Consider the following 26,393-nt stretch of genomic DNA (forward strand, 5'->3'; position numbering starts at 1 on the left):
GTGTACAAAGTAGTACAGCCCTGGGGTAACTTTTACCAGTGGTCAAACCCTGCATCTGCTAGAGGCAGCTCATATAGTCACAAGGCAATGCACAGGAAACATATAAACAACTGGTCAAAGAAAAAACAACCAGAGGGGTGTGTACTGTGTCCTTCAAAGAATGCAGAGAAACTGATTTTACAGTGAATGCAAAAAATCCTATTTCTCCTCTATTCATTGTAGGACATGAAGAAGTGGAGATTCTTTTGATCTTGACCGTTGGAATGTCTCATGCCGCGTACACACGATCATTTTTCGGCATGGAAAAAAACCCCAATGTTTTTCCAACTTCATCATTAAAACTACGTTGCCCACACACCATCGTTTTTTAAAAATGCTCTAGCAAAGCGCGGTGACGTACAACACGTACGACGGCACTATAAAGGGGATGTTCCATGTGGATGACGCCACCCTTGGGGCTGCTTTAGCTGATTCCGTGTTAGTAAAAGACGATTCGCGCTTTTCTGTCTGTTACAGCGTGATGAATGTGCTTACTCCATTATGAACGGTAGTTTTACTAGAACGAGCGCTCCCATCTCATAACTTGCTTCTGAGCATGCGCAGGTTTTTAACGTCATTTTAGCCCACACACGATCATTTTTTACAACCCGAAAAACGACATAGTTTAAAACGTCGTTAAAAAATGCAGCATGCTCGAAAAAAAATGTTGTCGTTTTTCAGAAGCCGAAAAATTATGTGAAGCCCACACATGATCATTTTAAATGACATTTTTTTAAAACAAAGTTTTTTCATGCTGAAAAATGATCGTGTGTACGCGGCATTAAAGCATTTTCTGATTGGAGGGGGGCAGAGTGGTGACGTCATGCTTTTCACTTCGTCCAATTACAGAATTAATTTACAATAATGCAAAGCATTCTCTGAATGGTGCCTGTGCTAAACAGACAACCTCCTGTGTTCATAATGCACCAGCATGGAATCCGGAAGCAAGTGGAGAACATTGAATTAGCGGTGTCTGTTTCAGTGATTTCCAGCTTCCATAGGCACAGTCCATATATGTAGGTAGATTCACAAAAAGTTAGGCCGGCTTATCTACAGATAAGCCGACCTAACTCTGAATCTAAGCCGGCCTATGTTTAAGTGTATTCTCAAACAGAGATACACTTAAACATATCTAAGATAGGCAGGCTTGCGCCATTCTATCCTAGGTTGCCATGTTTCTTTTTGACTGCTAGGTGGCGCTTACATTGCGACTGGCCTAGATTATGGAAATGAGGGGATACGACGTTTCACGACGATTCACGAGCGTACGCCGGGCCTACACCGTCGCATTACGTCGTTTCCGTACGCGATTGGCCGCCTAAAGTTATTCCACCTATGAGGTGGAATAACAATGTTAAGTATGGCCGCCGTTCCCGCCGCGAGGTCCGAATTTTTTACATCGTTTGCGCAAGTCGTGCGCGAATCGTGATTTACGTAGTTTACTTACGTGTCAAAATCAATAGGCCCGTACGGCCTACTTGGCCACAATGCGCACTGGGAAATGTAGTCGCCCGGCGCATGCGCAGTGTAAAAAACGTAAAAAAACGTGAGGTCAAGCCTCATTTCAATACTACACGCCCCCCTCCCAGTCATTTGATATAGGCGCGCTTACGTGAATCTACCCAATGGTGTCTACATAGTTACATTGGAACCAGCTGGGCCAATATAACTATTTAAAAATACACCTCTAAAATAATTCCTTAAGCATTCTGGGGATCACAGAGTCTGACAGCACCCTTTTAACACCTGCCTCTGAGCAGCCGAGCCATAAAGCAGGATGGAATCGTTCAGAGTATCCGCAACTAGACAAACTATGTTAAATTACCAAGCACAAGGCAAGAGACACAGTTCCAAGACATTAACCTCTTCCCGCCCGCACGGCGGGTTTTTATGGCCACAATGCGGCTCTGAATTGACGGAAGGCCGTCTATATACCGCGATGTCCGCCAGGCACCCGCGATCAGCAGTCACGGAGACAGGGACGTGGAGCTCTGTGTGTAAACACAGAGCTCCACGTCCTGTTAGGGAGAGGAGACTGATGGTGTGTCCCTTGTATATAGGGACAACCATCGGTCACCTCCCCCAGTCACCCCCCTCCCCCCACAGTAAGAATCACTAATTAGGGGATACATTAACCCCTTCCTCGCCCCCTAGTGTTAACCCCTTCCCTGCCAGTCACATTTATACAGTAATCAGTGCATATTTATATCATTGTTTGCTGTATAAATGTGAATGGTCCGAAAAATGTGTCAAAAGTGTCCGATGTGTCCGCCGCAATATCACAGTCCTGACAAAAATCGCAGATCGCCGCCATTACTAGTAAAAAAAAAGTCATAATTCTATCCCCTATTATGAGACGCTATAACGTTGGCGCAAACCAATCACTATACGCTTATTGTGATTTTTATTTTTACCAAAAATATGTAGAAGAATACGTATCAAACTAAACTGAGAACATTTTTATTGATTTTTTTGGATATTTATTATAGCAAAAAGTAAAAAATTTTGTTTTTTTTTCAAAATTGTCACTCTATTTTTGTTTATAGCGCAAAAAATTAAAACCGCAGAGGTGATCAAATACCACCAAAAGAAAGCTCTATTTGTGGGAAAAAAAGGACGCCAATTTTGTTTGGGAGCCACGTCGCACGACCGCACAATTGTCATTCAAAGCGTGACAGTGCTGAAAGCTGAAATTTCACCTGGGCAGGAAGGGTGTATATGTGCCCAGTAAGCAAGTGGTTAATTGGTAACCAAGATCCCCACTTGGACCAAAAGCCCTGTGCTGACAGCTTCCCCAAATTACGCTGGTGTCTGTCATTCCAATTTTCTAGGAAAAGAGGTAGAAACTATTTCCCAGCTAGCATCAATGGAAATTGAAGCCCCTATACAAGGGAAGCCTTGACATGATTTTCCTGTCCAATGATAAATTAGATTTGTCCCGTGTGGCCACAATCTCCTGTTAAAGAATTTGTATGTGATGTTCAGCCTATAGAACTGTTTCAAAAGAGGAAACTAACAGGTCCAGAAATTGCATGCAAGGTGAAAATGTATGCAAATTTGTGAAAGGCCAGAAAGTTTACTTGGACTCAGAGCTTCTGAAATTTTTCCAGTGGAAGGAACACCTTGGTCACCTTGGTCTGACCTGTATCCAAATCAACTCCAGAGATAGAGAAAAGGAGTTTGAGATGACTTTTAATGTTTAAAATCCAGCTGAACTTCTCCAAAGTTTGGATGGTAATATTCAGGCTATAGTGAGAATCGTAGAAGGAGGTTGTCTAAATAATCCACAATAGGAAGCCTACACTGTCTTAGTACTGGATTTTTGGAAAGTCTGGTCCAATGACCAACACTCAGAGGAGTTCATTTTTTTTTGTTCAATCAGCGGGATGAACAAAAAAAGGCCCAAAAAAAACAACTCAGTCTTCCCTACTGAGCTTTTGTATTCTGACATTGGGAATACTTCCCCACCGACAGAATACACTGATCAGCATTGCAGGCTATAGCCTACAGAGCTGATCGAGAAGCTAAAATCTGACTGGACAGTTGTACAGAAGTCAGTCGCTAGATGAACTTATGTACAATCATAGTGCCCATACATGGATTGAAATTTATCCAGTCTTCACTGAACCATACAGATCTCGATCCATGCATGGCAGGCTTTAAGCCAAAAGAAGCCAGAGAATAACAAATGCCAAGACAGAATGTCTGGAGATCCGAGGTCCAACATCACACACACACACACATTTAAGATCTTATACTAACTGGTAAACCAGCTCAACAAGCAACATCATTCATTCTTTAATTCCCGGCACAATGGTTAAGCCCACAAAGTAAAAAAACAAACAAACATATAACTGGTCCACCAACAGTGAGAATAAATCTTGCAATAGCCTCCGCTTTATTTCTGTTAAATCCATAATGTACAAGACTATTTTTCTGGTATATAGTCTGAACAAAACAGTAGAAGTCCACTTACCGTATTTATCGGCGTATATCGCGCACTATTTTCCCCTTAAAATAAGGGGAAAATCGTGGGTGCGCGATATACGCCGATAGCCGCTTCCCGCGCTCAGTTTGAAATCCTGCACCGACATATACCGAGTGCAGTACACTCGGGTACATTCGGCTAGTCTCGGCTTCGCTCGTGCTCACGCATAAACGTCACAGAGCGTGAGCGCGAGCGACGCCGAGCCTTGCCGAATGTACCCGAGTGTACTGCACTCGGTATATGTCGGCGGAGGCGTTCGAACTGAGCGCGGGGACTCGACTTGAGGCGCGCGCTGGAGAAGCCGGGAGGACACCATCGAGGCCGGAGACGGACGCCGGACCAGACGATGGCGGCTGGGAAGACACCAAAACTGTAAGTAATAAAATCATATAACTTTTTTTTTACAGGAATTTCGGGAGCAACTTTAGGGGTGCGCGGTATACGCGGGAGCGCGTTATACCGCGATAAATACGGTATTAAGGAACTCCTCCTTCAAAGGAGAGCAAAACAAAAAAGTGGGTAAGACAAAAGTCTGTACTGCACACTTCTAGTCCTTATAAATGAAATTGTCCAAAAAAAGAGTGAGAAGGAAAAAAACTTAGTAAAGTATTTGGGCTTGTGTGTACCAAACTGAACTGGAGTTCCTGACAAATTATGTAGAATAACCTCTTTTTTGAGAGGTTCACACACTGCAGAGTCTGAATTCTTATTCTGTAATAAGGTTAAGGGCTGATGCCTCATCCTTACTGAACAGACTCTGGTTTAGCAAAGTGTGTGGGCACTGCAGAAGTCTCACCTCTATCTTTAGAACACTCAGAAGAAGAGGGGCATGGAGGAGGAAATTTCTTCACTGACTTGCAAGTGCCTGTTCCTTACGAGATAAAAAACCTTCTATGACAGTCGAAATGGCATTCAAGGAGAGAACTAAATGAGTAAGGATGCCTGTATATCCACAGGAGGTTTACACTTAACATAGTTGTAAGGCAAAAGTTTATTTTACCCCAATACATTAACTACCTTAAAGTGGTTGTTATCCAAAAAAAAAAAGAAAAAAAAAAAAAAAAAAAGAAAGAGATCCTGTTTCCTTATGCTTGTGCTGTCTAAACTGTCCCTCTCGAACTGTAAAAAAAATCTGGTTGATCCTGACTGTTCCTGCGTCCCCCCTATGTAAACTGACCAAGGTACTAGGCATGTGCAAAAGGGAAAATGTTGTTTTGTTTCGTTTCGTTTTAATTCGTTATTTAATTAATTTCGTTAAGTTAGGTTCGTTACATGTGTTAAATTCGTTTTCGGAATTCGTTCGTTTTCGACCGGATTCGACAACAAATAGTCTCTTTTCGAATATAATTTCGAAATTCGATCGGAAATTTTTTTTTAATTCCTTCCGCGGGTTTTCGATTCGGAATCGAAAACGTTCGTTCGGATTCGGCAAATTCATTAATATTGCAATTCGGGAATTCGTATGCTTCCGAATGTCCGAATAATGAAAAATTTGTCCGAATTTCGATTCGGAACGAAACGAAATGCACATGCCTACAAGGTACTCATGGCTGCTGATCCACGATTACCGTGGTCAGTTTACGTGCCTCCATCATCCCGCTGATCTCCTCTTTCCCCCCTCCCTCCCTGTCAACTCTTATGCGTGCGAGCCACCCCTCCACTCCGCTATTAATAGTTGGCAGTAAACTTAACTAAAGATTACTGCCAGCCGCTCTCTTTTATGCAGCCACCATACATTGTGTAAATGTTAGTGTAAAATAAGGTCTCTAAATACCTTCTATCCTGTCTCCAAACTTTTCTGGCCAGTCACATGACCTCAGGCTGCTCTCCTTCCCAATCTAAGGGCTACAGCAGGAGGGCTGAGCGGCCATCACAGCGGTCAAGTGACCTCCCCGGCTGACGTCAGAGAGGGATCTCGGTCCCTCCAGCTGTAGCCCTTAGATCAGAGGAGGAGAGTGGTCAGAAGTCATATGACAGGCATAGAAAAGATCGGAGATAATGTTTTTAGAGACATCGTTTTACACTAACATTTACCAGTGTAGGATGGCTGCATAAAACAGAGGGGCTGGCAGTGATTTTTTTTTTTTTTACTTTACAACCACTTTAAAAAGGTAAAAAATAAGATTTTTAAAACAGCTTACCTGTAAAATCCTTTTTTTGGAGTACATCAAAGCCTTAATAAGAACTAAATGGGTTATGTTACACCTTCAGGTGATTGGACACTGGCACACCCAAGACAGGAAGTTCCCCTCTATATAACCCCTCCCATACAGGGAGTACCTCAGTTTTGTAGCAAAGCAATAAGTATCCCAAGAAGAGGGGTGGGAGCTCTGTGTCCTGTGATGTACTTCAAGAAAAGGATTTTACAGGCAAGTTGTTTTAAAAATCCTATTTTCTTTCTTGTACATCACGGGACACAGAGCCTTAATAATAACTAAATGGGATGTCCCAGAGCAATGCAACTTGAGGAGAAGGAAACACAAGGCAGACTGCCAACAGATGTGAGGATCTATACTGCTGCACAGCAACACTACGCCCAAAGGCGGCGCCCTCATGCCCTCTCACATCCACCTGATAGAATTTAGTTAATGTATGGCCCAAAGACCATGTAGCGGCCTTGCAGATCTGAGCCATAGAAGCCTGGTGATGCACCGCCCATGAAGCACTTACTGCTCTGGAAGAGTGCAATTTGACATGAAAGGGAGGAACCTTCCTCTTCAAACCATAGGCCTGAACAATAACTTTCTGAATTCACTTAGAGATAGTAGATTTCGACACTGCCTGACCCTTCTTGGGACCTTATGGTAGCATAAACAAAACATCAGTTTTGCGTATCTAAACTGTCGCTTCCATATAGACTTTGACTGCTCTAACTACATCAAGAGAGTGCTAACATTTTTCTTCTGCAGAATGCGGTTCTGGGAAAAAATAAAGGAAGGGTAACATCCTGAGTCAGATGGAACCCTGACACCACTTTAGGCAGAAAGGTTGGGTGAGGACACAACACTGCTCTGTCCCTGTGGATATTTAAATAGGTTTCTTTACAAGAGAAAGCTGCCAACTCTGATACCCTTCTAGCAGAGGATATAGGAACTAGAAAGACTAATTTCCTTGTCAAAAGGACCAAGGGAATGTGACGTATTGGTTCAAAATGCTGTTTTTGCAACACCGATAAGACTAAATTCAGATCCCACGGGCACAAGGGGGATTTAACTGGTGGATTCAAGTGCATTACCCCTTGGATAAAAGCCTGAACCAAGGAATGTGAGGCAGGAGGCCTTTGGAAAAAAAAATCGATAAGGCCGAGACCTGACCCTTGATAGTACTCAAGGCCAGCTTAATTTCCACCCCTAACTGTAGAAAGGCAAGAATTCTACCAATGATATAGTATATCTAAGGGTGCCAACCCTTGGATTCACACCAGGAAACATATGCTTTCCAGGTTCTATAATAAATGAGCCTGGATGCCGGCTTCCTAGCATTAACCAGAGTGGAAAGCCCTTGACTCCTTAAGATTTAGGTTTCAAAAACCAAACCGCTGAATTTAGACTTTGTAAGGAAGGATGGAATACTGGACCCTGCAACAGCAGGTCTGGACGCAGTGGAAGGACCCATGGGTCCCCCCACTGCCAATATCATGATCTCTGCATACCATGGTCTCCTGGGCCAGGCCGGGGCTATGAGGACCACTGGTTTTCTTTCCTCCTTGATCCTACAAAGCTGTTGCGGTAGAAGCTGAACCGGAGGGAATGCATAGATCAGTGAAAACTGATGCCAAGGGATTACTAACGCATCCGTCTCACATGTCAGTGGGCCCCGATTCCTTGACACAAAGTTGTCTAGTTTCTTGTTGAACCTGGGTGCCAAAAGATCCACATCCGGGGTATGCCACTTTTGGCATGGAGAGACCATTCCCCTGGGAACAACTGCTGGAGACTTAAATAATCCACCTGCCAATTCTCTACTCACTTAAATGAAGACCGCCGATAGGCAGGGTACATGCCTCTCTGCTCAAACCAGAATATGGCTGGGAGACTTCTGGTGCCCCCTTAATACCACTGCCGTGGTATTGTCAGATTGTATTGTGACAGGGCAATCCCATAACCTGTGCGTCCAGGCTCTCAGGGCCAAAAGAGTACTGCTCTGATCTCTAGGATGTTGATGGGCAAGGTTTTTTGGCTTTGGACCATTTCCCCTGGACTGTAGCCATTTCTAGGACTGCTCCCCAGCCCAATAGGCTGGCATCCTGGGATGGATTTTCGCTTCTGCAAATTTTTGGTTACTAACCACCAACTGAGACTTCGGCACACCTCCGGTGCCAGATACATTGGCAAGTCCAAGGCTTGGATCCTTTTGTTCCAAGCAGATAGGATGCCGTTTTGCAACGGCCTTGAATGAAACTGGGCATAAGGGACAGCCTCGAATGAGGCTACCATCTTCCCTAATAATTTCATGCAAAGGTGAATGGAAGGATCTTTTCTTGCCTTGATTATCCAGAGCAGGTCTCTTATAGAGTTGACCTTTGACTGGGGAAGGAATACTCTTCTTTGGACTGTGTCTATGACCAAACCCAGGTACTCCAGCCTTTCCACTGGCTGCAAGGATGACTTCTCTAGGTTAAGAATCCAGACCAAATGTTCTAGATATCTGACTGTGCTGAACACACTCTGGTTCAAACGAGCCACCGACTGATCTATCAGCAGCAACATGTCGTCCAGATAAGCCGTTACTGCTATGCCCTGGCCCTAGCCTTGCCAGAAGCGGGGCCAGAACCTTTGTAAATACCCGGGGTGCAGTAGCTAGACCGAAGGGTAGAGCCACAAACTGATGGTACCGTGTAGGCATGACCAAGATCTCAGACCCCAATGGTGATGTCTTTTCGCCCCTTTTACCTGCTCCCGAACCCCCTATTCGAGAAGGCATAGTCCTAAGCACAAAGCCTAGGTACTAAAAATACTTGAATCCACTGCTGAGTCTTGTAGTCCAGCAACTAAATGCTGCCATGACTGCACAGCCTGATGCTAAGCAGGTGTCTTTTACAAAGGAATGCCTGTATCCAATACATAAAAGCTTACATGCCCCTGATATGCTGCTGTGTCCCTTCGTTACCGGAGCTACTCGAATCTGATGCTTTTAAATCACTTAGCCTGCCCATGCGCTGTATGTCGACATCCACGCCAATATCCACGTGCATGTCGAGCGGTAGCCACGCCCCCTCTCTCCCCGCTTTTCAGGCCGCCTGTGGGAATAGGTGCCTCCTGCGCACGCGCGATAGCAGACGGGGGGATAAGAGGAAGTAAGGTCTTAACGTGGGGGCCACCTAGAGCCCTGCAGGCAGCGAGGGACATCCCCCTTTCCTTTACTCATGGCAGAGCCTGCAGCGGAGGGAGTGAGCTGATCTGTGAACCTGCTGCACTGAGCACCTTACAGAGGGAAGCATGGTAGGAAACACCAGGTATGTACTTTAAAATTAGGCAAGACATGCAACTACTCAAAAAATAAATCCTTAAAGAGCACCATACGATGTTTCTTTAGGATTATCTTCACTTACCTTATCCCGTCGCAGGATACTGCTGAAGATCAGACAGACCCAATCTTCACTCATCATGGCGGGCCGTATCGTGCTAGACCTTCAGGGACTTGGGTTAACATTAAAGGAGGCCGCTGACCTGGACCTGTAAGGCACCCTGCCAGAAAACCTTAGGGCATTTGGGTAGGTGCCCAAAGTGCTGGATCCCAGGGTCAAGTCCTCAAAAAAGAGACGGTACAGGCAAAACCTTGTTCTTCCACGACGCCTGGGTACCATACATTTTGGCTTTTTATGGCACTTTGGATGGGTCCGGTTACATGGCTCCTTGATCCTACAGGGATCCCTCAGTGGAGATTCTTCTTAACACATCTTTAACCGTGACCAACACCTTAGACACTGGCGAAACTGAGGTACTCCCTGTATGGGATGGGTTATATAGAGGGGAACTTCCTGTCTTGGGTGTGCCAGTGTCTAATCACCTGAAGGTGAAACATAACCCATTTAGTCATTATTAAGGCTCTGTGTCCCGTGATGTACGAGAAAGAAACCTTTTTTTAGGTGCAAGTAAGGGAGGAAAGGATAGATGTTCATCATTCCAGTGAAAATAAGTGGAGGGCACCTTCTTTCATGACAGGCCATCTCCCGCTGGAGCAGGGGTGTTGTCTGCCTGGGGGGACACTATAACAGATCAGCTAGGTGGCCAGTTGGTCATATCTGCGTGCCCCCCTCCAAAGAAATCTCACAGACTGCCTATCAGATACATGATAGGGCTGTTACAGTTCAGCATGGACCAGCTGGATTTCAATCAGTGTGTGGACCTGCCTGCTTGACTAAATCAATTGTTTGATTGACCTCTGTTGAAGGGATATGCTGGAAATCTTCCAGTCATCAAAATACAATGTACATTCTACCCCACTTGTGTGGATAAAGGAAACTTTTTTTTTTGTTTTTTTTTAGCTTAGTTCGTTGGCTGACTGAAAAAAAAAAACTACTTGTCAATGGCCAGCTTACGATTATCAGCAGGGACATTAGGAAAAAACTGAGCTGTCTCAAGAAGATGGGGGGTTTGACTACCAGCAGGTCCACCCCTTGGCTGTACTTATTTTCTTTGTGCCTAGTGTTCTACTCCTGCGGATAGCATTAAAACTTAATGGTCAAGATATGAAGGAGTTCTGCTGTTTCCTTTACTGAACAGAAAAAAAAATATGTGCTGCAGAACTTAAAGAGGTTGTAATATTTTTGCACTTTCCTAAATTCAAAGCAACGTTTGTTGTGCCTACTTGCACTGCAGTGGAAACAAAAAATGCAGTAGTAGCAATCATTGTCACTGTGGATTCACAAGCCTGTAGCTTGTCAATCAGCACATAGCCATATCGTGTGCTGCCCACAGCTTTTTGGATTGATAACACTTCCTCTGTTGCTGTAAACATTCTATTGTGCGCTGCAGCATTTAGGAGGGGAATTGTGTGGTACAGAAAAGAATGAGGATTTCACTCAGTTAAAGAGGGTAAAGGAAGTTTTTTGTTTACGTTCTGTGCATCATATGGTCAGGGCCGGTGCTACCACTAGGCAAACTAGGAAGCCGCCTAGGGCGTCGGGCCACTGGTGCTTCTACTCTCTTCTCTCATCAGCAAGCAACCAAGTCTCAGCATCAGCAGGCATCAGCAGGCAGCCGCTGCACGTTTGCACATGTGTCCTGACTCCCGAATGAATGGAAGGAAGCAAACGTTCATTGATGGGTACTGGTGAGGCTGCATTTTAGGGCCCTTCATTAAAAAGGTGGGGTATACATGGGCAGGGCAAAGGGGGTGGAGCGGGGGATCTGGAAAAAATTGGTCTTGCCTAGGGTGTCAAAAATCCTTGCACAAGCCCTGCATATGGTACCTGCATTTTATATTTGTTTAAACTATCATACAGGAGCCTTGCACTCTATTATTATTATACACAATTTATATAGCGCCAACAGTTTACACAGTGCTTTACAATGTAGAGCGGGAACAGCACAATTACAGTACAATACAGAAGGTACAGGAGGACCCTGCTCGTAGAGCTTAAATTCAATGGGGGGGAGGGTTGAGGGGGCAGTTAGGTGGGTGTGGGATAGGTTTCCCAGAATAAATGAGCGTTCAGGGATCTCCTAAAGGTAAACAGGGTAGGGGCTGATCGGACATACCGGGGCAGGGAGTTCCAGAGGATGGGAGAGGCTCTGGAGTAGTCCTGAAAAGAAGCATGGGAGGAGGTAACAAGGGAGCTAGAGAGCAGGAGGTACTGGGAGGAGGAGCAGAGGGGACGATTTGGGCAATATCTGCAGATGAGGTTGGTGATGTAAATGGAGGCGATGTTGTGAATGGCCTTGTATGTTATGGTTAGCATTATGAATTTTATATGGTGGGGTAGGGATTTGGTAATGCGGGCATATACACTACTGATTTATATTATGGGTCCACAATTTAAAGTCACAGAAATAGATTTGCAGTCACATAGACATTGTACTAATAAAATATTTTCATTGGCTTACATCCACTTTCCGATCACATTAGTTGCACAGGCCCGGATTCATAAAGAAGTTACGCTGGTGTATCTATTGATACGCCGCGTAACTTCTAGGATGCGCCTGCGTATCTTTTTTCTGTATTCAGAAAACAAGATACGCCGGAATTTTGCTAAGATCCGACTGGCCGTTAGGTGGCGCTTCCGTAGATTTACGCGAGAAATATGCAAATTAGGTAGATACGCCGATTCACAAACGTACGTACACCCGGCGCATTTTTTATGTCGTTTACGTAAGGCTTTTTCCGCGGTAAAGTTACCCCTCATAAAGCAGGGGTAAGTCATGTTAGGTATGGACGTCGGAAACGTATGAACAGCGTCGTATTTTACGTTGTTTGCGTAAGTCGTCCGTGAATGGGACTGTACGTAAGTTACGTTAACGTCGAAAGCATTGACTATTTGTGGCGTAATTGGGAGCATGCGCACTGGGATACGTCCACGGACGGCGCATGCGCCGTTCGAAAACCACGTCAATTACGTGGGGTCATGATAGTTTAACATAAAACACGCCCACTACCAGCCAAATTTGAATTAGGCGGGCTTACGCCGACACATTTACACTACGCCGCCGTAACTTAGGGCGCAAGTTCTTTCTGAATACGGAACTTGCGCCCTAAGTTACGGCGGCGTAGTGTATCTGAGATACGCTACGCCCGCCGATAGATACGATAATGTATCTGAATATGGCCCATAGTCTGTATATGACTGTGCCGTCCAATACAGACCAGAGTTAATGAATATCCAGTTCGCTCAGTAATCAACACTCAGCAACAGTCTTATGCCGCGTACACACGATCAGACACTTCGACATCAAACCCGTGGATTTTTTTCCGACGGATTGTTCGCTCAAACTTGTCTTGCACACACACGGTCACACAAATGTTGTCGGAAATTCCGAACATCAAGAATGTGGTCACGTACAAAACTACGATGAGCCGAGAAAAATGAAGTTCAATGATTCCGAGAATGCGTCAAATTGATTCCGAGCATGTGTAGGATTTTTGTGCGTCGGAATTGGCTACAAACGATCGGACCTTGGCGGAAAAAAAATTTGTTGTCAGAAATTCCAACAGCAAATGTCCAAAGGAGCATAAACACGGTTGGATTTTCCAACAAGCTCACAACGAACATTTGTTGTCGGAAATTCCGACTGTGTGTACACGGCATTAGTTTAACACACCTAGGGCCAGATCCACGTACCTTGGCGTAAATTTAAGCGGGCGTACTGTATCTCAGATACACCGCCACCGTAACTTAGTGCGGAGGTTCCTTATCCACAAAGAATTTGTGCCGTAAGTTACGGCAGCGTAGTGTAAATGTGTCGGCGTAAGGGCGCGGAATTCAAATGACAAAAATATGGGCGTGTTTTATGTTAATTAAACTTGACCCTGCGTAAATTACTTTTTTTTTTTTTTTTAACGGCGCATGCGCCGTCCGTGGGGGTATCCCAGCGCGCATGCTCGAAATCAAGTCGCAAATAGTCAATGCTTTTGACGTGAACGTAATTTACGCAAAGCCCTATTCGCGAACGTTTTACGCAAACGACGGAAAATTTGACGCTGGTCCGACGTCCATACTTAACATTGCGTACGCCTCATAGACCCAGGGGTAACGTTACGCCGAAAAAAGCCTTTACGTAAACGATGCAAAAAAAATGCTCGGGCCGGACGTACGTTCTGAGAATCGGCGTATGTAGCTAATTTGCATACTCTACGCGGAAATCAACAGAAGCGCCACCTAGCGGCCAGCGTAAATATGCACCTAAGATCCGACGGCGTACTAAGATGTACGTCAGTCGGATCTAGCCCCCATTCAGGCATATCTTTTTTTGTGGATACAAAACAAAGATACGCCGGAGCATCCTAGAAGTTACGCGGCGTATCCATTGACGTAACTTCTTTGTGGATCTGGCCCTTAATCTCTTCTTCTGCATTGGAAGTTTGTGTGAGGACATTTATGCTCAGATGTGTGTGTGTAACTCAGCTATGTCAGCATAAAGCTTTAACACATTAAGGTAGGTATTTTTGAAGTGTTTGGTGGCACTAAAAAAAAAAAAAAGATCCTGTTCTCTTATGGCATGTTATGCAGCACAGTGCTTTTTCTGTGTAATTTGGACCCCAGTATCACCTAAAATACCTGGCTGATCTTTCCTGGTTCTGCCCTCCTCTTTGTAAACTGACCATGGTTTATCATGGCTGCTGAGCCCTGACACCGCTGTCAGTTTACGTGCCTCCGTCATCCGCAGCTCTTCTGTTCTTCTCTCCCCCCCCTCCCTGCTTGTCAGGTCATGACAGTGCCACTCCTGCTGCTATAAAACTATTGTACTATCATGCCATCCCCACTGTTAACTAAGTGGATGTGCCGCACAGTATGCGCTTTATTAAAAAAAGGATGCAGATTTCTACCTTCTTTAAGAGCGTCTCCGGGCGCTCACGTGACTCCTCGGCTCTCTCTTCCTCTCCTCCCCTCTTCCCGGCTGATGTCTTCGGGAGTTCTCAGCCTGCTGGAGCTTTCAGCCCAGGAGAGGAGAGAGCAGAGGAGTCACGTGAGTGCCAGGAGACACTCTGAAAGAAGGTAGAAATCTGCATTTTTTTTTATAAAACACAATGTGCAGCATGTCCTTATTTAACAGAGGGAATGGCATGATAGTATGATAGTGGCTTTACAACCACCTTAAGCATATCTAGGCAAAAAACAGTAACAAATCATAGCATGTGGTGGTACAGGACAATACAATTTATAAAAAAGTGGGACTTCAATTGAGCTTTTATAAAGCAAAGTTCATGGCTGGACTATTTGGGAAACATCTGTTTTCCTTTTTTGCATCAACAGTTTCTAACTTTTTCAAAAGAATGAAGGAAGATCCAATGGTAACCGAAATGATAATCATAACCAACAAAAATCAACATACAGTAAGACAATGTATATCTGCAATGCATACTAGCCAGCATACACACCTGGTGAACGCAGTTTGGTTTGACTAGTGGACCGAGACAGTGGCAGGCTTTGCCGGAAACGGTTCATCCTGTTGAACCCCAGTGGTAATTCAGCTTCTGACATGGTTTCTAGGGATTCAGCTGAAGCAAAAGACAATTTAGCTGCTTGATCTGCAAGGCCAGGTTGTGAGCTCTGGGAGTGACGTGAGCTCCTAGTCTGGAAAAAATAAATAAATATAGTATATGTAAATACAAGTAACCAAAGTTATGTGAACTTTGCGAGACATCTTACTGCCATCCTATTCTACTTTATTTAATCTTATAGTAGTTAAAAAAAAGTTTCTATTTGTCTGCCTGTAAACTCCCGTCACTAACCTCAAGAAAACGCCTATAGTGTGCATGGACACATAGGCTAACATGGAGGGGAGTTAACAGACAGAGAAAACACCTGTAGGAGCAGCTTCTTTGAGCACAAGGATTTAACCTTCCCTAAAAACACTGCTAAACTTCTAAAAGGAAAAAAAAAAAAAACATCTTTAAGCTTACATTGTGAATAAATTGTACATTCCTAAAAGTCACATTACGGTATGATGCCTGTAAAGCACCTTGTTCTAAAGTGCAGAACTATTTTAAAGCATTCAGAGTTACGTAGGCAATAATTAAACCATCTACTTTCTTCCAATATTGCTTCACAGTACCTCCCTGATCATCATCCAAGGTCATAGTGCTTCCCTTCTATCCACCTAACCCCTGGGGTGAGAATACAGACTTCTCAGCCACCTATTGCCCCAGTTCACAGCACTCCCCCCTGCCACATACTGTACCCCCACTTAGGTGCCAACAATACACATGCAAAATACACATTTGGAAGGAGGGTCTCCCTGGGAGAACCCATGTTGGAAAAGGATCTGGGGATACTTGTAGATCACAGTCTTAGCGACAGCATATAATGCCGGGCTGCAGCTAACAAAGCTAGAAAAATACTGTCATACATTAAAGAGGACATAGATTTAAGAGATAAAATCAATAAGTTTACCCTTTTACAAATCCCTGGTTTGGCCTCATATTGAATATATAGTTCCATTTTAACATAGTTACATAGCGCCAGATTCACAGAGGAAATACGCCGAGTATCAGTAGATTTTCAAATTTGCCGCGTCGTATCTTTATTTGTAATTTACAAAAAAGATCCGACAGGCGTACGGCTTCGTACGCCTTCGGATCCTAGGTGTAATTTTCCGGCGGACGCTGGGTGGAGTTTGCGTCGTTTTCCAGCGTCGGGTATGCAAATTAGCTGATTACAGCGATCCACGAAGATACGCACGTTCGTCGCAATCTCTTACGTCGTCGCTAGTCGGTTTTTCCCGTTGCAAACTTAGACCTGCTTTTTCATGGCTTATCTTTAGAACAGCCATGTTAAAGTATGGCCGTCGTTCCGGCGTAGAATTAAAATTTTTTTTTTTTTTGCGCAAGACGTCCGGGAATACGAAACGACGTACTGCACGTCGCCGTTCAAAAAATACGTTGGGGCGCCGTAATTTCGCGCAAAGCATGTTGGAAAATTTTCACACGGAGCATGCGCAGAACGTTCGGCGCGGGAACGCGCCTAATTTAAATGGTGCACGCCCCATTTAAATTAGGCGGGCTTGCGCCGGACGGCTTTACGTTACACCCCCGTAAGTTTATACGCAAGTGCTTGGTGAATCAAAAACTTGCGCTGAAAACTTGCGGCGGTGTAACGTAAAGGGGATACGTTACGCCGCCGCAGATATTCGTGAATCTGGCCCATAGTGAGGTTGAAAAAAAGACACAAGTCCATCTAGTTCAACCCAAAAAAGTTTTGGTCACCAATCCTCAGGAAAGACATTGCCGAGTTAGAAAGAGATCAGTGAAGGGCAGAAAAATTAATAAGGGGGGATGGAGGACCTCAGCTGTGAGGATCGATTATTTGCGCTGGAGAAGAGGTACTTAAAAGGGGATACGATTACAATGTATAAACATATCAAAGATGACTTCAAACCATTTACTCTTAAAGGTCTCCAAGGAGGGCATGTGGGTAAGATTTGAGGTTAGAAGAAAACAAGCTTAACTTTATATTGCAGAAAAGGTTATTTTCAATTATAGGCGTTAAAATGTGGACCTTCGCCCCCCAGGGAAAAAGGTACGTTCTGAGAGTGTCGATAACTTCAAAAAAACTTTCAGGTGTCTACCTCAGCAAGCAGAATATACAGGGATATAGGAATGGTTAGATAATGAACTCACACACATATATACAAATATGCTGAACTGGATAGATCTTTTTTTCAATCTTAATAAACAAAGTAACTTTGCAACTGTGAGGTGCTTATACTCCCCCTGTGATACTGCCAATACAGCACCATTGCCCAAATTATACTTTGTGCCACTGAGCAATTTAGATAGTGAACTCATTGGGGTCTATGCATAAAAAACTATGCATTTGTCCAACAAAACTGCATGCACATTCCTTTTGTGGGAATTAACCTGCATTTCTCATTAGTGCTAATGAATATTTGTGGAATGTGTAAAGCTATAGCTGTTTTGCGAATGGGGTAAAATGAAATAGAACTACATTTCATTGTGATTCCTCTGATATTGGGGTTACCCGGTATCCGACCCAGAAGTGGTTTAAGAGTTAAAATAAAAAAAGTAGGGACAATGGACAGCCTTGCCTTGTACTCCATTTATTTTAGCAATCACTGTTGGACACATAAAAATGGTTGCCACTCATTTGAGAAAATTCTCTCCCACACCTAGGAATCCAAGAACCAATTTCATGAATGTCCAGTCGATTACCTTTTCAGCTTCGGCTGAAAGGAGCATAGTTGGAACCACCTTTGTGTGTGCCCAGTGTATGGCAATAATGGCGTTAGTGGTGTTGTCCTTTGCCTCCCTCTGTGGGACAAACCCAAACTGGTCTTGTTGAATATTGTTGGCCTATTTGAAAGGATTTTTGATTCATTTTGATTCATTGATTCATTTTAAGTCAATGTTCAGTAGGGATATTGGGCAGAAATTATTAAACTAAGTTGGGTCTTTCCCCCCTTTCGGAAATACTGAAATGACAGCTCTAAGCGTATCGGTCAAAAGCAGTTCCCCATCTAAAATAGAGTAGTAGCCGTCAATGAAAGGTTGCGCTAGAGGTTGTGAAAATGTTTTGTTTGTAATATGAGAGGAAGAAGCTGACAGGGCAAGGGACCCTCTGCTCTGCCCGAGTTTAACTTATACTATATAGCTTCTCAGTTGTCTCGCCTGTATCATTTGAACAAGCAAGACAAACAAAAGAAACGTAGCTTTGGTAGCTGGTCCAGCAACCCAATTTGCCATTTACCCCCTCAAAATTATAATGTGCATGACAAGGGGCGCATGCAAACACTCCCACCGTTCCGATGTGGCCAGTCATCCAACTTAGAATTTGGGATCTAGCAATGCGCAAGATCGGGGCTCCTGCTTTTCATGCATACATGCCTCTATGGTGTGATGCTCAATTATTACCTGAACTTCTAACAATACCTGATTATACCCTCTGGATTTCAAAAGGCATTATATATTTATACCATGTCATTTCTGAAACAGGACTAGAAACCTTCCAAAATCAAATTCTCCTTCCCAAATGTTATGCTTTTCAGATATTTACAATTGCGGCATACCCTACACGCACAATTCCCTGATTCATTTCTGAACACTATTCTAGGCTCAGACCCGAGTGGTTATTTGAGTAACTGTTGCCTTTCTGCAATCTCAAACCATTCTGGCCATTATCCTCTGATCTCTGACATTAACACAACTGCTGCTCACTGGACATTTTCTCTTTTTCGGACCATTCCGAGATGGTTGTTTGTGAAAATCCCAGTAGATCAGCAGTTTATGAAATACTCACACCCGCCCAACTGGCACCATCAAGTGTTCAAAGGCACTTAACGTGGTAGTAAACCTATTTTTTTAACCCTGTAAGACAATTGTATAATGTGCTAGTATGCATCGCATACTAGCACATTATAAAATACTTTAGAACGAAGCCCTAAATTGGCTAGGCCGCGTTAACATCATTCCCACGCATGTGTGTAAGAGTCAGGACCGTGGCCACGGAGCTCTCAAAGAACAGCACTGGTATGCCATCCCTTCAGAGTGCATGCATTGTAGGTACAAGTTCAAATAAAAAGGTTTACTTCTACATTAAATCCCCTTTCTTTCCCATTCTGATGCTCAGTTTTGGCTTCAGCAAGCTGTCTTCACCACCTCTAGATGCTGTAGCAGAGCATCCCAGAGAGCCTGGGAAAGTCCTGGGGTTTATACATCTCCCAGGCTCCTCTCTTACACGTTCAGGGATCTCTGATCGAGTTCAGGTGTTGGTCCTCTCTCAGGTCAATTTAAGCTCACCTGAGCAGACAGCCTTTGCTCTGCCTGGGAAACACAGATAGTGCTGATCTGTGAGAGCAAGAAGGTTGGTGGAAAACTGTTAAGCAGTTTGTGTGGAAGCTGACAAGCTGTAGGCTTGTTCACCCTGGTAGTTAGGGCCTGTATATATCGTATAGTTAGAGCCGAGACACTGCTTTCAATAGATAGTTACAGTAGTTAAAGCGGAAGAAAACCCTGGAAAAAAAAACCTGCAAGACAAACCATAATGAGCTAGTATGACTAGCATACTAGCTCATTATGCATGTACTTACCTTAGATCGAAGCACCAGAAGCCATCCTCGTTTCCCCCTCCGCCGCATCCAATCGCTCCCAGAGGTCACTTCCGGGTATCACCGCTCCGGCGCTGTGATTGGCCGGAGCGGTGATGACATCACTCTGCGCATGCACGTGGGAGCCGTCAAATTCGGCATTGCAGAATTTAGTCAGGCTATTCTCAGTGCGCCTGCGCGCCGTTGACTTTTTACATACCTGGCTGAAGCTCCTCTTTAAAGTGAAATACATTTTATTGTAAATTGGGATTCGGTTAGAAAAGTGAAAAGTGAAGGGTTATCAATACTTTTGGCCACAACTGTATTGATTCAGATTGGTAAACTTATGTATTATTGCTATATTTTGTAATAAACAAATTATGGCAAATGACGGTGTATCTAAAGCCAAAACCGTTTTCTTAGTTTCAGATAGAAGTAGTAAATTATTAAATCAGTAATTTTTTCTGGTTTTGCTGCCCATGTCCCTTTGGGGATATGTATCACCATCTGCCTGGCACTCTTGTTTGAAATAGAGACGTAGTTGTTTAAAGCCAGAACTTGTCTGTAGTATCACCATGTGCTAGTCTCTCACTCCTTGAGCAGAGTGGCTTTGTGTGATAGGTCTCATGCAGGCATCACCAGCTGCTTGTTTCACACTGCTAACAAAATTGGCCGTACGCAGGCTTTGGCAGACAAACAAGCTGCAGTTGTTTTCTTAATTTAAATCCTAAATTCAATATGAGAAGATCTTCTCTTTGATCAAAGCTCATTAAACAACAAAGTTGGATGACTTAAGGACCAAGCCTATTTCTGACACTTGTTGTTTAAAATCAGTGGCCCAGATTCTCAAAGGGCTTACGACGGCGCAACGCAATGTACGCCGTCGTTAGTCCTAATCTGGGCCGTCGTATCGATGCGACTGATTCTTACGCATAGATATCCATTAGATCTGACAGGCGTAAGGCTCATTAGATCTGACAGGCGTAAGGCTCTGACAGGCGTAACGTAAAGCAGATACGTTACGCCCGCACAGTTTAACGCCCATATACGAGAATCTGGGCCAGTATTTTTTTTAGAAAATTACTTCGAAACCCTCAAACATTATATATATACACACACTTCCCGACCACCGCATGTAGATATACGTCGGCAGAATGGCACGGACAGGCACATCAACGTACCTGTACGTGCCTGCCTAGACGTGGGTCGGGGGTCCGATCGGGACCCCCCCCCCCGCTACATGAGGCGGTCGGATCCCCTCGGGGAGCGATTCGGGACGACGGCGCGGCTATTCGTTTATAGCCGCTCCGTCGCGATCGCTCCCCGGAGCTGAAGAACGTGGAGAGCCGTATGTAAACACGGCTTCCCCGTGCTTCACTGTGGTGGCGCATCGATCGTGTTATCCCCTTTATAGGGGAGACACAATCGATGACGTCAGTCCTACAGCCACACCCCCCTACTGTTGTAAACACACACTAGGTGAAGCCTAGCACGTTCAGCGCCCCCTTGTGGTTAACTCCCAAACTGCAACTGTCATTTTCACAATAAAGAATGCAATTTAAATGCATTTTTTGCTGCGAAAATGACAGTGGTCCCAAAAATGTGTCAAAATTGTCCGAAGTGTCCGCCATAATGTCGCAGTCACGAAAAAAAAACGCTGATCGCCGCCATTAGTAGAAAAAAAATAATTAATAAAAATGCAATAAAACTATCCCCTATTTTGTAAACGCTATAAATTTTGCGCAAACCAATCGATAAACGCTTATTGTGATTTTTGTTACCAAAAATAGGTAGACGAATACGTATCGACCTAAACTGAGGGAAAAAATTTTTTTTAGATATGTTTTTGGGGGATATTTATTATAGCAAAAAGTAAAAAATATTGCATTTTTTTCAAAATTGTCGCTCTATTTTTGTTTATAGCGCAAAAAATAAAAACCGCAGAGGTGATCAAATACCACCAAAAGAAAGCTCTATTTGTGGGAAAAAAGGACGGCAATTTTGTTTGGGAGCCACGTCGCACGACCGCGCAATTGTCTGTTAAAGCGACGCAGTGCCGAATTGTAAAAACCCCTTGGGTCATTTAGCTGCATATTGTTTCGGTCCTTAAGTGGATATATATATATATATATATATATATATATATATATATATATATACACATATACACACATATATATATATATATATATATATATATATATATATACACACACACACGCACACACACACATACAAAGTGGATATATATACACATAGATATATATATATATATATATATATATACACACACACATACACATACATATACATATACACACACACACACACATACACACATACATATTTATTTTTTATTTTTAGCGGAGACCCTAGAGAAAAAAATCGGGACCGTTGCAATACTTTATGTCACACCGTATTTGCGCAGCGGTCTTACAAAAGCAATTGTTTGGAGAAATACACTTTTTTGAATTAAAAAAATATATAGAAAACCGTAAAAGTTAGCACATTTGTTTTGTATATTTATGAAAGATGATGTTACGCCGAGTAAATTGATACCGAATATGTCAAGCTTTAAAATTGCGCTCGTGGAATGGCGACAAACTACAATACTTAAAAATCTCCATAGTCGACACTTTAAACATTCCTACAGGCTACCATATTAGAGATTAAGGAAATCTAGTGCTATAATTATTGCTCTCGCTCCAACGGTCGCGGCAATACTTCACATGTGTGGTTTGAACACCGTTTACAGATGTGGGCATATGCGCTCACTTCTGCGTGCAAGCTTGGAGCAACAGGGTGCTTTAAAAAAAAAACGTATTTATTTTTAACTTTTTATTTTTACACTGTCCCTTTTAAAAAAAAAAAGCCTGTAATGTAAACAATGTAAACATCCCTTGTAATATAAATAAGCAGGGCAGTGCCTCTTTAACCACTTAACCCCCGGACCATATTGCTGCCCAAAGACCAGAAGACTTTTTGCGATTCGGGACTGCGCCGCTTTAACTGACAATTGCGCGGTCGTGCGACGTGGCTCCCAAACAAAATTGGCGTCCTTTTTTTCCCACAAATAGAGCTTTCTTTTGGTGGTATTTGATCACCTCTGCGGTTTTTATTTTTTGCGCTATAAACAAAAATAGAGCGACAATTTTGAAAAAAATTAATATTTTTTACTTTTTGCTATAATAAATATCCCCCAAAAATATATAAAAAAACTTTTTTTTTCCTCAGTTTAGGCCGATACGTATTCGTCTACATATTTTTCGTAAAAAAAAATCGCAATAAGCGTTTATTGATTGGTTTGCGCAAAAGTTATAGCGTTTACAAAATAGGGGGTATTTTTATGGCATTTTTATTAATATATTTTTTTACTAGTAATGGCGGCGATCAGCGTTTTTTTTTTCGGTACTGCGACATTATGGCGGACACTTCGGACACATTTTTGGGACCATTGGCATTTTTATAGCGATCCGTGCTATAAAAATGCATTGGATTACTATAAAAATGCCACTGGCAGTGAAGGGGTTAACACTAGGGGGCGGGGAAGGGGTTAAGTATGTCCCTGTGTGTTCTTACTGTGGGGGGGGGGGGGGTGACCGTACTAGGGGAAACACTGATCATCTGTTCATACATTGTATGAACAGAAGATCAGCATTTCCCCTGCTGACAGGAACGAGAGCTGTGTGTTTACACACGCAGCTCCCGGTCCCCGCTCTGTAACGAGCGATCGCGTGTGCCCGGCGGCGATCGCGCCCGCCGGGCACACGCACGGGAGTCGGGGGCGAGCGGGGGCGCGCGCGCGCCCCCTAGTGGCGGCTCAAGGAGCCGCCGTATAGCTACGGGCTCTCGCCCAGGAGAGCCGACCTGCCGCCGTATAATGACGGTGCGCGGTCGGCTAGTGGTTAATGTGAGATCTGGGGTCAAAAAGACCTCAGAGCTCACATTTACACTTGAATGCAATAAAAAAAAAAAGGGCCCTTTATGTCTGGAGGGCTGAAGTGAGCCCTCCGAGGTCATAGAGTTGAGTGGGGGCTATCTTTCCCTCACTCGACTTCCTGGCCACCAACCAGTCCCAGGGCTCGGATTGTTTCTGCTGATCTCGCCAGTAAGCACCGGAAATGACCGGGAAGCGGCAGGGGCACCTTTCCCGCCACCCATAAAAGTGTGATCCTGTGGTAAATCCGCTGCTGGGACCACTTTTATGATAAAGTGGATAGCCCACCGTGTAAAATTATACAGGGGTTATTTAACGCCAATGTAGCAATGTATATCCAAGGTGGGCAGCCCGAAAGTGGTTAATAAAATAATTATTCCCCTACACAAAATTTATATATTTTTTTTATAGATATTTTTTTATCTACAGTACCTAAACATGGCAGGGAGACATGTTTACTGCCTTGGGAGTTCTGATCGATGAAGAAGTCAATAATCTTCTCCCTTCCTCCTCAGATCCCAGGGGATGTTCTATTCTCTTCCCGATTCTTCATCTCTGAGAGGGAAAATTCTGACAGAGATCACCAGTGAGAAGCCGAGATTGCACCTTCATAAACTGCCCATTTCTGTTTATGACAGATTGTCTGTGTGCTGAGATTATCAGGGGAGAGCATGTTCTCACCTGATCATCTGTTTTATAAACTGCCAATGATGTGAGATGAGCTGCAATCATCAGGATCGCAGCTCACCTTGGTTTCATGAAAAACGAACACCTTAAAGGGGTTGTAAAGGTTCGTTTTTTATTTTCTAAATGGGTTACTTTAACCACTTAAGCCCCGGACCATTTTGTTGCTAAATGCCCAGGCCAGGTTTTGCGATTCGGCACTGCGTCGTTTTAACAGACAATTGCGCGGTCGTGCGACGTGGCTCCCAAACAAAATTGGCGTCTTTTTTTTCCCACAAATAGAGCTTTCTTTTGGTGTTATTTGATCACCTCTGCCTTTTTGTATTTTTTGTGCTATAAACAAAAATAGAGCGACAATTTTGAAAAAAATTCAATATTTTTTACTTTTTGCTATAATAAATATCCCCCAAAAACATATATACAATTTTTTTTCCCTCAGTTTAGGCCGATATGTATTCTTCTACCTATTTTTGTTAAAAAAAAAAAAATCGCAATAAGTGTTTATCGATTGGTTTGCGCAAAATTTATAGCGTTTACAAAATAGGGGATAGTTTTATTGCATTTTTATTCATTATATTTTTTTTACTACTAATGGCGGCGATCAGCGTTTTTTTTTGTGACTGCGACATTATGGCGGACTCTTCGGACAATTTTGACCCATTTTTGGGACCATTGTCATTTTCACAGCAAAAAATGCATTTAAAATTGCATTGTTTATTGTGAAAATGACAGTTGCAGTTTGGGAGTTAACCACAGGGGGCGCTGTAGGAGTTAGGGTTCACCTAGTGTGTGTTTACAACTGTAGGGGGGTGTGGCTGTAGGACTGACGTCATCGATCGAGTCTCCCTATAAAAGGGATCACTCGATCGATGCAGCCGCCACAGTGAAGCCGTGTTTACATACGGCTCTCCCCGTTCTTCAGCTCCGGGGCGGCTATAAACGAATAGCCGCGCCGTCGTCCCGGATCGCTCCCCGAGGTAAGCCGCCCACCGCACGCAGCGGGGGGGCCCGATAGGACCCCCGACCCGCTAGAAGGCAGGGACGTATATATACGCCCATCTGCCTGTATGTGCCATTCTGTGGACGTAAATAGGCGTGCGGCGGGCGTTAAGTGGTTAAGCTAGTGCATTGTTGGTTCACTTACCTTTTCCTTCAATTTCCCTTCTAAATGTTTTTTTTCTTTGTTTTCTTTGTCTGAATTCCCCACTTCCTGTTCCTCCTCAGTAAGGTAAGTGAACCAACAATGCACTAGCTTAAAGGAACCAATTTAGAAAATAAAAGACGAGCCTTTACAACCCCTTTAATACCTGAAACACATTTCTCACTTGGTGAAAAATTAGGCCATTAACCACTTAACCCCCGGACCATATTGCTGCCCAAAGACCAGAGCACTTTTTGCGATTCGGGACTACGTCGATTTAACTGACAATTGCGCGGTCGTGCGACGTGGCTCCCAAACAAAATTGGCGTCCTTTTTTTCCCACAAATAGAGCTTTCTTTTGGTGGTATTTGATCACCTTTGCGGTTTTTATTTTTTGCGCTATAAACAAAAATAGGAGCGACAATTTTGAAAAAAAATTATATTTTTTACTTTTTGCTATAATAAATATCCCCCAAAAATATATAAAAAAAAAATTTCCTCAGTTTAGGACGATAAGTATTCTTCTACATATTTTTCGTAAAAAAAATCGCAATAAGCGTTTGATTTGCGCAAAAGTTATAGCGTTTACAAAATAGGGGGTATTTTTATGGCTTTTTTATTAATATATTTTTTTTAGTAGTAATGGCGTTGATCAGCGATTTTTTTTCGGTACTGCGACATTATGGCGGACACTTTTGACACATTTTTGGGACCATTGGCATTTTTATAGCGGTCAGTGCTATAAAAATGCATTGGATTACTATAAAAATGCCACTGGCAGTGAAGGGGTTAACACTAGGGGGCGGGGAAGGGGTTAAGTATGTCCCTGGGTGTGTTCTTACTGTGGGGGGGTGGACTCACTAGGGGAAACACTGATCTTCTGTTCATACATTGTATGAACAG

The 26,393-nt window shown here is 43.5% G+C and overlaps 1 protein-coding gene across 12 annotated transcripts in view; it reads right to left on the reverse strand.

The window, feature by feature from the left end:
- The window catches only part of SRCIN1 (SRC kinase signaling inhibitor 1), a 461,563-nt gene that overhangs the window by 244,937 nt on the left and 190,233 nt on the right, over positions 1-26,393 (reverse strand). For all 12 annotated transcript variants that reach the window (XM_040329863.1, XM_040329861.1, XM_040329866.1 and 9 more), the window contains one exon: positions 15,065-15,260. In XM_040329863.1, coding sequence (XP_040185797.1) covers positions 15,065-15,260 — 196 coding nt within the window. The remainder of the gene's footprint in view (positions 1-15,064; positions 15,261-26,393) is intronic.

Source organism: Rana temporaria, chromosome 12, assembly GCF_905171775.1.
Source record: "Rana temporaria chromosome 12, aRanTem1.1, whole genome shotgun sequence".
Taxonomy (NCBI): Eukaryota; Metazoa; Chordata; class Amphibia; order Anura; family Ranidae; genus Rana; species Rana temporaria.